Source organism: Crocodylus siamensis, chromosome 5 (genome assembly GCF_052110815.1).
Source record: "Crocodylus siamensis isolate JL-2025a chromosome 5, ASM5211081v1, whole genome shotgun sequence".
NCBI classification, from domain to species: domain Eukaryota; kingdom Metazoa; phylum Chordata; order Crocodylia; family Crocodylidae; genus Crocodylus; species Crocodylus siamensis.
Genome location: NC_143399.1, coordinates 156,611,327 through 156,625,394, shown reverse-complemented (window position 1 = coordinate 156,625,394; position 14,068 = coordinate 156,611,327). Strand labels below are relative to the sequence as shown.

The 14,068-nt window shown below is 43.9% G+C and overlaps 1 protein-coding gene across 1 annotated transcript in view; it reads left to right on the top strand.

The window, feature by feature from the left end:
• LOC149864807 (histone deacetylase 9-like) overlaps positions 1–14,068 on the top strand; it is a 181,533-nt gene that overhangs the window by 148,788 nt on the left and 18,677 nt on the right. The window contains exons 9-10 of the mRNA XM_090046830.1: positions 1,382–1,466; positions 8,032–8,185. Of these exons, the coding sequence (XP_089902956.1) occupies positions 1,382–1,466; positions 8,032–8,185 (239 nt within the window). The remainder of the gene's footprint in view (positions 1–1,381; positions 1,467–8,031; positions 8,186–14,068) is intronic.

Here is a 14,068-nt window from a genome sequence, read left to right as displayed (position 1 = left end):
CCCCACCCTGTGGGACAGCCGAACCAGCATGGCCCCATTAAGGTGAAGGGGGCAGGGAGAAGAGTTATTTCCTCCCTCCATCCCTTCCCTGCCGCTGGGGTCTGCCAGCTCCAGTAGTCATCATTGCAGCCCCCTCCCCTCTGCTCCCTAGCAGACAGACTGGCACCAGCTGCAGTGAGGGAAAAGGGGAAGGAGGGAAGACTTAACACCCTCTCTGCCCACTTTGCTGTAACAGGGCCATGCCAGCCAGTGTCTCCACTAGGGTCGGTCCCTGCTCCGGCTAGAGGGCAGAAGGGAGGGGTCATCTCTGCTGTGGAGCAGAGATGCCTACCCAGCCCAGAGAGCATGTCGGGATGCTGGGGGTGTCTGGTTTATCTTAAACCAGCAAGGAGTCTGGGACAGACAATGCCTAAGCCAGTTTGAGCCAAATCAGTTAAGTCTGATACTACATTCAACCAGGTTTATCTGAAACTGGTTTTGGCCATTTTTAAACTGGTTTATGGGCACTGAATGTTTGTTCTGTTACAGGTTTAAACCAGTTTCTGATCACTTAAACTGGTTTATGTGTAATGTCTGTCCCTAGCCTAGATGTTTGGCATTAAAGCTCCTAATTCTTTCTTTTAAATTTTGCCCACTGTAGTTCATGCCCAGAATACTGGATCATCCATTTTCTAGGAATAGCTAACTAGGTTGAGGATGAAGTTTTCCAAGGAAAAAATTGACATTATTCTCTTCATTTCCTTTTTCTGTACATGTACATGCTCAAGCACACAAACAGTCTTAAGAGCACAAAAGTAAATGCAATTAAATATACACTGGATCCAAAACAAAATTTACTTATAAAACTTTCACTGTTGATCTGCTCAAGCATTTTGTCTACTTTTTACATGAAATTATCACAAGACTACTAAAAGCAGCTGTGCTTTATGGTTTTCCACTGGAAATGTTAAATTGTGTAAGATGGTTGGATGTAATTACACTAGAAAAATAAAGATAATGGAGTGTACACTATAGTTTCAGTGTGGCTTCAGCAAGGTTTTGTTTGGAGTGCCCAGCTGCATATAGAGGCACAATGGAATTTGGTTTGTGAGGAATCTACAAAAATTACACAAATAACTAACATTTTTTTAATGAATAATATGCAGACATGCACCTGCTTCAGAGACTCCATAGATTAGTCTTGCAGCCAATAGAAAAGCCCCTTGGAATTCAATTACATGGCTGAAAACAAAATCATGGCTATACTTTTAGAACTGATACCAGCAAAATGTTAACTAGTTCAGGAAAAGCTGAGCTTTTTCCTGAGGATTAGGTTGTTTCAGTTTGTTTAACTTCCATGTGGTTTATTGCAAATTCAAAGTATTCTGTTCTATTCTTGCAGCTGGAGCCTCTGCCGGAAGATATTCTGCACCAAACACCCAATCTGAATGCAATAGCTTCTTTACAAAAGGCCAGTCAAATTCAAAGTATGTTTCAATATTTTTCCTCTTACTATTAATTAATCTCAGGAACAACCTGTTAAGATTTTGTTGCATAGTAAAAAATAAGCAAGAGTGCCATGTAGAAACCTACATGCCTCTTTATAATAATAGGCTTGCACACTTTTTTCTTTGGTACATTTCTTGTTTAATTAATTACTTAACTCTTACAAACTTGAGTTGTTAAAACTGTTGCTAAAATCTTTCCACAATTCTCTGAAAAGTATATACAGTTTATTCTCTGATAAAGTATATGTATCTATGTAAAATTAGGTACCACGTTTACCTGAATTGAAGACAACTTTGAATTTAAGATGACCCCCTCCCCAGACAAAATAGATTCTATACATGGGAAATTATAATTTTTCATGTATATAATCTAATTAGTAGAATTTGTTTCCCCCACTGCTGTGGTAGGGAAAACAGCAGTGTGGGATGAGGTCCTAGACCCTTACCCCTTGCTCCCCTGCCCCTTGTCAGCCTATGCCTATACCCTCTGTGCCTGCCCCCCGCTGGCTGCCCCTGGACATGCTCCTCCTGCCATGTTCCCCACTGCTGCCTGTCCATCTATGTCTGTGCCTGCTCCCCACTCTCTGCCACTTACACCCTCGGCTCCCCTTGCAGCCTGTATACTCTCCCCTCCCCCCCACCGCCCCCGCCTGCTTTTCCTCTTGAGATTCTGGAGCCAAAGCTGGAGCTGAGCTGCTACCTCCCCTGGTTGGTATGTGAATCCAAGACAAACTTTTCCCCCACTTCATGCTGATTTGGTGGGGGGCAAGCCCTCATATTGGATTCAAGAAAATAGCCTATATTAGAGATTGGAGAGAGAAGTTTATTTCTGGATGTTTATTTGTGGATGCATGAACAAGTTAGCTTTTTCCAAGTTATTTACATTGAAAGCTTAAAACCAAATCTGAGCATTCAAAAATGACTGGTGCAACACATGCTAGTAATGATAAATATATTGTGCCTTTCTCCTAGCGCTATTTTTTATGTTGCTCATGGATGATGACACCAGTTCTGAACCTTTTCCATGTACTTGCCCTTTGGTTTTCTTCTGCCAGATATAACAATTTTTCAGCTTCATGCTTGTACTTTATCAGCCTCCAGCAGTCTCAGCCCAACTCCAGAGACCCTTGCTTGCTTGTTCCTATTTGTTGCCTCCTACCAATCATTTGCCATCTCTCTCATTGTTCTGTGATACAGTTTAGATTTGGTTTGAATACCAGATGTCCTGCTTGTTCTTAGATGAATCCAAAAATAATGAATTAAAATGTGTGTATAAATGTGCATAAACTGTGTGTGTATGTATGTGTATATAGTGGATATATAGATATACACATATACACACACACAATGCATTATAGTTGGGAAGTTCTCAATGTGTATCTTCATTTATGAAGAAGTACTGGAAAATTCATGTGTAGGTGCATAATTCATGCATCATCCCTCACAGGATATTGCAATTCATATTTGATAAAGACCAATGTGTCACTCTGTGAGGGTGGATTCTATTGGAGGAGCTGAAGTTATGTTTGGTCTTCTTTAATATCTGCTATTAATTATGGGTAGGAAGGAGTGAACAGCTAGTTAAGCAAACCTGCATACCATATAAAATTGGTGAGAATTGTAAATACTAATGAGGGGGAGAGTATAGGGAACTGTAGAGCTAAGTGATGATTACAAACATAGAGAGAAAATAACAAGTAGAATTCAATTTGAAATAATGCATGTATTTGAGAAAAAAATAATCTGGAACAAAAGAAAACTTCAATAGAGGGAAAAAAATTGGGGAAAGAAGATGGACCCACAGGCGATATAATACTAAATGAGATGTGAGTTTATAAATATAGTGACAAAATATCAACATGCTGTATATTCCGTGAACTTCACATAGAGAATAGAAAGGCAGAATTCTCTTTCTATATGCCTTGCATTTAGTTCTATCCACAATTTAGCCTTAAGGATCTTGACAAACTTGAGGCAGTTCAGGGAAGAGCCACAAAAATAATTATCCACCCTGGAGGAAAGTTCAAAAAGAGAATTACAAAGAATTACAAAGTTGGAAAGGGGACGTAATAATCTACAAATATTTGAAAGGAGTAAGCAGTAGTGATGGGTCAGAATTAGTACAGATGCTGCATGGGGAATTAGTTCAGGAGGAATGGCTGGAAGAAGGCAAATGTAAAGAGAATATTTAGGGATTAAGGTGCGATAGGCTTCAGAATTGCACCTCAGGGAACACTGAGCAATCCCGCTTTGGCAAAGGACTGGCTGCATGCACATCACTTCTACATTCCTGCAAAACAACTCTGATATCAAATATTTGAATCTTTTAATCTCGTATTTTAGTCCAAGAATGTTTTATTCTATCTCTGCTTCAAATACATTTATTGATTTACTTATTAATTTATATGCATGCTGACCTTCCCAACAATGGCCCTGAGGCAGCTTATAGTAAGAGATAAGGCAACTTATAAAAGCAGAGAAAATATTAAAATATGATAAATAACAAAACTCCTTAAATAGTACCCCAAGTCTTGCTATCTATATGCCTGCCCCAATAAGAATGTCTTACAGTGTTTCTGGAAGATGTCAGGAAAGCCACAAGGCAGACAGAGTGCCAAGTTTGAGGAGTGACTACTAAGTACCACCTCCCGCGTGTTTTCACCAAATAAACTTGACATAATGACGGTACTTGCAGGATATTGCTTTCAGTTGAATTTAGGGATCAAAGTAAAGCATAATGGAGAAGGTGGTCCCTTAGGTACTTATGGCCCATTTAGAACTGAAGGTGGAAAATTTAGCTCTAACGAAGAGAAAACCAAGATTGTTTCTAAGCAGATGGAATTTGCATAAATGTCTTTGTAACAGTGGCATAATGTACATATGATAATAGGATACATTTGGAAGTGGTATTTCTCATGCTCATATAACAGATAATTTCTAAATAAATTATGCTGTCCAGCTGCAATAACACCCTCTAACTAAACACTTACATGTGAAAAATATAATTCTAGGGCACAACAATATACCCAAATAGTTCAGTGAAGATCAATTGTAAATGTCTATACCAAATGAATGATAAAAACAATATGTTATGATTGCCTTTGTGAATGAAGAGTGCTCCCAGCTCCTTGTGGGAGATTTTTCATGCAATAAACAGAAGCACATACCAAGATTACTTATTTGGTTTCATTGTTTGTTTTTAGGGGTAGTGAATGCCACAAGTTTCATATGTATGAGATGAACAACATACTTTATTTTACTTCATAAAATCCAAAATGTTCTTATTAGGAACTATAACTGGATTAGTGGCATTTCATACGCCTGCATTGGAAAGTGGAAATGTCAGTTTTGTCTGGTTTCAGCTGTTTGTCTTAGATACTTGTTTCAAACAACTCTATTTTCAGTAGATGGAAGAGATCCCATGGGTCATCAAATTCAATCCCTACAATAGGAGGCAAGCATATAATGGTTGGGAAGGTCCACCAGAACATCCACTCTAGCCCTTCTTGTACACCACAAGCCACAAAGCACCTCTAATACTCTGTAACAGGGGTTGGCAACCTACAGCCTATGGGCCAGATGTGGCCCATGGAGCCATTTGTTCCAGCGCGTGAATGTGCGGCTTTGTTGGCATTTGATGGTGGAGGACTTCAGCAGGTGCCACTTTTCTGTGTTGCTGCAGGGAAAAGTGCCAGCTGCTGGCACTCTTTCCATGCTGGTTTGGGAGAAATTAGCAGTGGCGGTTGGGTCCTAGCACCCACCTACCCAGCCAGCTCTGACCCAAACTGGTTTACTTTTGCCCACAGCATAAAAAGGTTGCTGACTGCTGCCCTACAGAACAATTTATTACAAAAAACAAAGGCCTCCAAAAACTACAATATACCATAGGGGAAGAACAGAAAAAACAAGGATGCCACTGTGAGGCTGAAAGCCTCTTCAACGACAGTTAATTTGTTAGGTAAAATGTATCCTGACAGTCTTAGGAAGTGGACTGATGGAAATGTACAAATGAGATACCTCAAAAAGGCACAGTGACCTGAATCAACTGTAGAAACTGTGCATGGCAATTAATAAATTGCCAAATCCTAGGTCATCAGATTTTTTTTAGATCAAGTTTACCAAATCTATTCATTTTCAGAGCTGTGCAGAGGATCCTTGCATGAGATATAGTTTCATGGTTTTAAGATATTTTGTTGCAAGCATAAGGGAGATTTTTTTTTCATGAGCTTGTTTCATATATCTACTGCTAACTGGATGCTATCCTTCACTGGACTGCTTCAAGACTCCCTCCTGAAAGACCAGATTTCCTGTTCCCCAGGACTCCTCAGCTACTGCTTAGATGCTGCCACCTGCTTCCTATCCCTATTCTGCACTCCTCTCTACCATTGAACCTGTTCTTACAGTTTAATTCTCAGCCTGGTGAGAGGAGGGGGAAATTGATTGATCATGTGGGAATGGAAGGCAATTAACAGTGTCTCCTAATATGCTTGAATTGGCCCTAACCTTTAGTGCAAAAAAGTCTGGGTTATAAAGCAGGTGTGTGTGCATGCACACACATGATGTAGCAGTCCCCTCTGATGCTGTTTTATTGTTGCTGTAGGAGAACAGCACAGTGGTGGATAGTTACTAATATTTTATTTTATGAATAAGAGCCCTTGCAAACTCCAGCGGTGAACAAGGGTTGGTTTCTTTTATAGGCAAAGGGGGTATTATTCCCATGCCAACAGATCTGATTTTCTTGCACATCTGTTTCTTCAACACAAACCCCACCCACCCTGTGAACATTTAGCCCATAAATTATGGGGTTTGAATTGGGTGTATATTGCAAAGTCTGACTTTTGCATATAAGTTTTGTGAGAACACTGTGGAATGCCTATATAACTTTTTTATTTTTGTTTTAATGAATAGAGAATATGATCTCTAAGTACATTATTAATACAGAATTTTTTTGTCCTGTTTTTATAGAATTTGCCAGGCCTTACTCATTGGGTCTAATGTTATGTACACAGTTTTTAGCTATGGCTCGTGTGCACTTGGAGCAGAGCTAAGCTTCTAACACTTAATCTCAACTTTGTAGGATATGTAATATACTTTAGATTTTATCTAAAAAACTCTCTCTTTTTTTTTAAAGATCTTGCTAACTACTCAAACCTGCTGATGGCTAGATTAAAAAAAAACTGTGTGCTGCTGGTGGTTCTCCCAGACTCACTCATGCTTTCATCTTCTGATTTTATTTTTGAATCAAGATACTTGCCATCTTTATTTGAGGCTGCTGTCTCATTTGAGGAAAAGGATCATATTTTGAAAAGACTGAGTACAAAGTCATAAAAAGTAGCATTTTCAAGAATCTTAGTTCTGAAATGACACTGCCACAATTGGCCCTGTTGGTCACTGAAACCCTTCAGTTATCCTCTGAATAAGCCAACCCATGTCATAGTTGCCAAAATCCTGCCCCTCTCTCTTGGAAATGATCCCCTATTTGATCCTTATTCATTTAAAGCTCTTGAAACCATCCCAGACAAGTTCCCAGACAAATACCCTTACACAATTTCTGTCCCCGTTGTTGGCAGCCTCTTGCTAAACACTGAATCAGTACTGGTCCAGAATTTCCTTCCAGCCAGCCCTCCTAATGCTTCTAGTTTGCAGGTGTCATGCAGCTGAAAATTAGGAAGCATTCTATGGGATTACTATACTACAAGGAACACATATGTAAATTCAGAGTTTTTCACCAGGTTACTACTATTTGACCCCAGTTCTTGAATAATATTGCATCAGTCAACAATTGTTTTTCATTCCGACTAATCTGCACATTATTTTTGTTTTGCTCAGGAAGCCTTTCAAAGTCTCTTTTTCTTTTTTAACCTGGGAACCAAACTGACAACTCTCACATGTTTATTCCACTGGTGTGTTTTATACAATGAATTAGAAACATTTCTTCCTTATAATATATGACAGCATTCTAACAGCCAGTACATATATGAAAATATTAAATAAATTATTGTTATAGTATGTACCCTGAGGTTGAAGGAAAAAGAACATCCAGGACTAACAAATCTGATTGTTCTGGCTACCTAGCTCCAGTCCATGTTGGCATTTTTGACTTTTTCCTCCTGAAGTCAGTGCTGTGTGCGTGTTTTGTACAATTGCTTTCATTTTTCTATTCCTGTTTGTTGCAAATGCCTGCGCTGGTCTGCAATAGCAGAGCCTCCGGATAGTAATTGTGTCCTGATGCCCTTTTAACTACCAGAGATATCGCCAATAGTCTGTCTGATAATATGAGTTCATTGAATTGTGTGTTACTCCTTTAGTTTATTACCTTCTGGGGAAGGGCGTGACAGCCCTTGGAATGAGGGAGCTTTCCAACTTGGCATTCTTAGATCCAGAAATATACTTCATTGCAGCAGTTTGAGAACACAATTACAACTGCTTACAGTGCAGTGATTCTAACTTATAATCTCTCCACGTTGAGCTCAAGTGATTACTGTGCTCATACCACCGTGCTAGCTAAAATTCCCATAAATTATTATGTGTTGCTTTTTTTTAGGCAAGTACTGGAAGTCAGTGGAGCCGTATGTTGTGCCTGTGGACTGTGCTTTGGCTGAAACTCAGAAACAAGAGAGAGAGGAAACGGAAACTGTTTCTGCTCTGGCCTCACTCTCAGTGGATGTTGAACAGTGTTTTCCTCAGGAAGAGAGCAGGTATGTGTACAGCATTGGCAACACAGGTGACGAGACTTTCTACTGTTTTGTTTTATTCAGAAGACTACTTGGCCCAGATTTCTAAAAGCATTTGATAAATTGTAATGATTGGCTTTTTGAGTGTTTGAGACTTAGAAAAGCATCCTGAACTGAGATTAAAAAAGCAGAGGTATTCTATATTAGTGGATGTCTTTGAAAAGGATGTATGCATTACTGTTTGTTAAGATTCAGTAATACTGTATTCATCCTTCTTTCTCTACCTCCAAAAGACCCCTCCCAAAATATTAAAATAAAAAGAACAATAGTGATGTGAAAAAACAAAAGAAAAAAATCTTGATTGATTAAGTATACATGATTGCCATCTCTTTCTGAGAGCACTTGTTTTAGATTTAAATGTACCCCAATTTTTAAAAATTATTTCTATATAGATTTAGTCATGATAGTCTGAAACCACCATGGTGCTACTCCAGTTTTATACTACTAATTAATTTCAGGGTAAAACTGAAGTAACACAGTTGATTAATCATGCCCAATATGTGCCACAATAAAGATATATCATCACATAAGGTAAATACAGATTTTCCTTATCAGCTGATGTTTCATATTTATTTCACAGGACACATTTGGACATTAATTAAATAATTAAACAATTACTGGAGCCAAAGTCACTCCATAAAAAATTACACTGTGGAGTTATCTATTGTCCCATTATGGACAATTTTCTTAAATTTCTTCTGTAGAGGAAGGTCTGAAATGCAGTGCTTCCATTCTGACTTCACTGTAGTGGGGAAAAGGCATCAGTTCCCAGGGTCTGGGGAGCTGAGCTCTATGACATCTTTCTCTACAGCAGCACAGAGGATAGGAAAAGATGTGGGAGGGAAAAGGAGTAATGGGAATGTAGCCAATGAATCCATGAATTATGTGAAAGCACTGGCAGTTGCTGCATTTCGGGTTGAATGGTAAGGTTCTATCATGCACTGACATTTAAAAAAAAATGAGGTGAAAGTTTTACAGGTGATGTACATGGTGGGGTACTACAAAACCTATCAGGAAACATATAGGCCACATTGACACATGCAAACACCTGCAGCTTATGGCTCACAAACTGCACATGTTAAACGTTAAAATATTTGGTGCACTGCTAATTTGGAGCACGGGGGCAAAATTTGCTACTGGTAGCAAAAAAAAAAAAAGTGGCGCAAAAAAAGCAGTGCCAAGCATACCAAAATAGCATAGACTGGCACAAACAGAGCCCTGGTTCTCCAGGGTGATACTCTGGGTGCTGGCCAGGCCTCCCTACTGGCCTATTGTGCCCTTGCTGCTCCAGCACACTGCATGGGAGCAACCAGAAGCATGGCAGGGCTAGCAGCTGTCTGCTGCTGAGCCTGCAGCACATCTAAGGCCTGTTCTGGCCCCACAGAGGCAGCCAGGCTGCTGGGTGGGGGCACAGCACAGCACTACCCCCCTGCTGCTCCCTGGGCCACCCCCCTGGGCCACCCTCCTCCCCACCACAAGAGCCCCAGGCTTACCTTTCTCCCAGCAGCAGGAACAGCACCTCTGCCGGGGAATCAGAGCAAACTCTTTACAGGTAGGGAGGGGGAGGGAGGGGATGTGTGGAAGAGGGAGGTGGGGCAACTCTGGTTGGCCGGAGCACTCCGTCATGCTTCAGGCTTCAGAGTGCTGTCAGGGTGAGCAGGGCTGGGTAGAGTAGCAGAGCTCTGTCCCCAGCCATACAATTGGTCCAGCAGGGATCCGCTCCGTGCCTGGCCCTGTCCTGAGTGGTGCCGAGTCGGGGTGCATCAATGGGCCCCTCAGCACTTTTGGGGGCCAATCGCGGGGCGGGGCATGTGCCCTCTCATGCCCTCTGTAACAGTTGCTTGTGCCCAGGACCTCTGTGTGAGGGCCACCCAGGCTATAGCTGTAGGTACCACTGAACAGGAGGCACTGGAGTCAGCTGTGGGCAGCATGAGTGATCATGGTGAGGCAGATGGGGGGACTCAGTCATAGGAGTCTGCCTAGACCAGGCACCAGGGACACAGCTGGTGGCCATAAGAGGTTACTGACCTAGCCATTTGGGGCCAGAAGGCTATACTGCAGCAGTTTGCTCAGAGGAACTCGAACAAGCATATTTACTGGGTGATTGCTGCACAGATGTCCAAGTAGGGACATGCCAAAATATAGCAGCAGTGCAGGAGTGAAGGCAAGGTATTATGCAGGGAATTTCATTTTGTGCACAATGCCAACCAGTGCTTAGGGGTGAGGTGATGCACCATGCCCCACTATGAGGAGCTGGCCAGAATCATTGGCCCTGTAGCTATGTAACCCCTCACTACTCCTTCACCTCCATGGGGGGAAACGGAGCCTGCAGCAACCAGCCCTACAACCTGGTCAGAGTCCCCAGAGGGAGGGCCCTCCTCCAGGCCTGCAACAGCAGCACCACCCAGCCCATTTGAGGGCAGGCCTGGCTTCAGCTCTGGCTCCCCCTCACCCAAACTGAGGGCCCTACATGTACCCCAAGCCTGTTTCTGTCACCTCCCTCCCACCTCACCCCCTTTACAGGGGCCCCATTCCCAGCAGGACAGGACAGCCTCCCCCCCTTTTCAGCATTCCTATCTGGATGCAACTGGTCCCACCCATGGGGGCAGGGGAGAGGCAGTGGTGTTGCTAGGGCCATGTGCCCATTGGGCCATAGCTCTACACCCACTGGAGCTGGTGGCTGAGGGCCCAGGGATCATGGAATGATGTATTTATTTTAGTAGGGGGAAAAGCTGGGCACTGCAGGCTGAGACAGCTGTGACACATGCCCGCAGGAGGATCTATCCAGAAGACCATGGGCAAAGGGGGCCCTTTGGGCAGGAGGCTGCCCAAACACATGGTGGGAAGGGAGGGGCAGACCTTGAGAGTCTTGTGTGGGTATTATTGCCATGTGGAGCTGTTGGTGTTGGGGAAGTTTTGGGGAGATGGGTAGGGGAATAAAGTTGATTTTGTTTTTACAACAGTCACACTGCCTATTTGGTTGCAGTCCTAGCAGTGAGCAGGGATGGAGGCCCCTGAACAGGCCACCTGGCACAGGTGGTAAGCAAGCCAGTGCTCTTCTCAGGGAGGTGGGCCTGCAGATGGGCACTGATGCCTTCATGCACCCTAGCTCCCACATACCACCATTGGAGGGGGTAGTCCTAGCCTGCAACAGTGTTTCTGGCTGGCTCTGCTGCTGGTCCTGCTGTATGTACCATGTTACACAGTGAGACTCCTTGTAACAGGGGCCTTCTCCAGGCTGATCTCACTGTGACGAGCCCACTTGTTTCTGGGCTAACCGCCCATGTTCTCACCCACCAAGCCTTGTTGTTGATTATTTAATTGATCTTAATAAAGCAGGAGGCTGCCCATTTCATAGTTTCTAGGGTCAGAAGGAACCTGAGTAAATTATCTAGTCCGACCCCCTGCCATGGCAGGAAAGAGTACTGAGGTCAAACAACCCCAGCAAGATGTGCATCTAACCTCCTCTTAAACACCCCCAGGGTAGGAGCCTGCACTACTTCTCTTGGAAGTTGGTTCCAGATCTTAGCCGCCCTGACCGTGAAGTAGCGCCTCCTAATATCTAGCCTAATTTCTTGCCCCAATGCCAGGGGACGCTATCTGCAGCAATGTTGCTCCCCAACACCACAGCCCAGGCCTCGCAGAAGCATCCAGATGTTATCCATATCACTGGTCCCACAATGGGCCCCAGAATCCTACTAATTGAACGCCGCCTGGATTCCTTCATCCTAGGCAGTATAGATCCCTGAACTGCTTCCCCCTTACACGTGTGGTCCCCCCAGGGCCTCTGGCTACTAGCCCTGGCCCACCTCCAGGCCAGTCGGAACCCCAGGTCCTCAGCTCTTGGGCATGCCTCGTGGTGGGCCCCTGATGCTTTGACCCTTCTGGTCCTGGCCCCAGCATTGACCAGTCAGGGTATGTCCAGGGGCCCCACTCTCTCTCTCTGGAGGTCCACCTTCCAGACGCTACAAAAGGGATAACTCACCTGGTTGTGGGGGCTAGGGCCAGCCTCAGGATGGCTATGGTCACACACTTCTCTGGGGAGAGGGCCAGGCATATCATGGTGTCCTGTTGCTCAATATAAATGCTCCCCTTGACATTCTGAATGTCTACATCCAGTATCCATTGTCCCAGGAGGGGAGGACTATGTGCTTCCACCAGTGTTTACTGATGTCCCAGGCCCAGATGTAGTCATGGATGCAGGGGGCAATGTACAGGATCTTCATCACTGTACTCTACTTTGGTTGGGTCTAGTCTGGCAGTCATGGGGAAGAGGGAAGCACCAGGGGCCAGCAGGATGACTTTCATTCTCCCCAGCAGAAGCAGCTGGTACTTGCAGGCCTGATCTAGACAGCTCACTTTGGCCCTGGACTGGGCTCCCTGGATGCAGTGGTGTTACTGTGCAGCCACAACTGACTGGCAGCTGGCCCAGAGGTTCAGATGGTCCTGGTGGAGTGTCCATACCACAGCCCAGGTGGCTGTGTGGTTCCTGTCCAGGTCTGGCAGGTGCATAGCCATGGGGCTACAGGTCCGAGGAGGCAGATACTGTAGCAGGTGGCAGCAGGTCTCAACAAGGTGGCAGTCCCACTGCCAGACTTCTGCACTGGGTACAGGGTGCAGGGGACACTCTAGGTCAGGGCTGCTGCTGCAGTCTGGCTGGTACAGGGGGCTAGTGTCCCCAGACACCAACTGGCTGGGCCTGAGAAGCTTCTGGGGGCAAGTAGCCCTGGGCTGATCACCAGGCCACCAGTTTATATATGCCTCCAGCTCCCCCCTGGCTGAAGAATGAAAAGGAGCAAGGGAAGTTTACCAAAAGCAGCACAATTTATTGCGTGACAAAGAGCATGTTCAGGCACATGCACAGAGTCTCAAATTACTGGCACAAATTTGTGCTGCTACTACTTGTGGCAGTACAAGTGCACACCCCTGCATGTGTGGATGTGGCCATAGAATCTTTGGTAGCTACATTATTTCTCACAATGTAAAAACTTGAGTTTGGCATTAAAGTAAACTGATGCACAACCAAGACACAGAGGGCACACATCTAGTTAATAAATTTGCAATATTTACATAATTGCTTTGCTGATTATGACTGGACTCTATTAAAATTATTATTGTCTTTATTATTATTACAAGCACATACTTTAATGCATAGGAAGGATCTTATTTTTCTGTCAGTAATGGACAGCTGATTTTTTTTAGCACTGAAATGTTAATTAACACATGACAAAACATGAATTCAGATATTTAAATTAAACTGTATAGTAGTAGTTTATTTACAGCTTTTGCTTAAATACAATAAAATGAATGAATATATATAGATAGATAGATATATGTATATATATTATTAGGCCTGTGCAGAGTGCCTAGGATTCGGATTCCAGGAACAGTGATTCAATTTGGTGAGTCAAATCACTGTCCTGGATCAATTCAGCCAAATCTGATTCAGAAATTCCACCACTGCTGAATTGGCTGAAGCTCTGAATCAAACAGGCCCCAGCCCCTGCCCGCTCTCCCAGCCCCGTCAATGGCTGACCCACCTGCCCCCAATGTCCTGGCACTTTAAAAAAAAAAAAAAAAGCAAAAAAAAAAAAAAAAGCTCTGCACTCACCGGCTCCTGCCGGGTTGTGGTGAGGAGGGGTGATCCCTGTTGTCCTCCACTGCCCTGCACTGTATGGGGAGTGCTCTACCATGAGCCCCCAGACACCCTGATGGCTGCTGGGGTGGGGCATTTAATTTTTTTTTTTAAGGTGCCGGGATGCTGGGGCCAGGTGGGACAGCCATTGACGAGGCTGGGAGAGCGGGTGGGGATCGAAGGGCACTCAGGGGTAATGGGAAAGCAGGCAG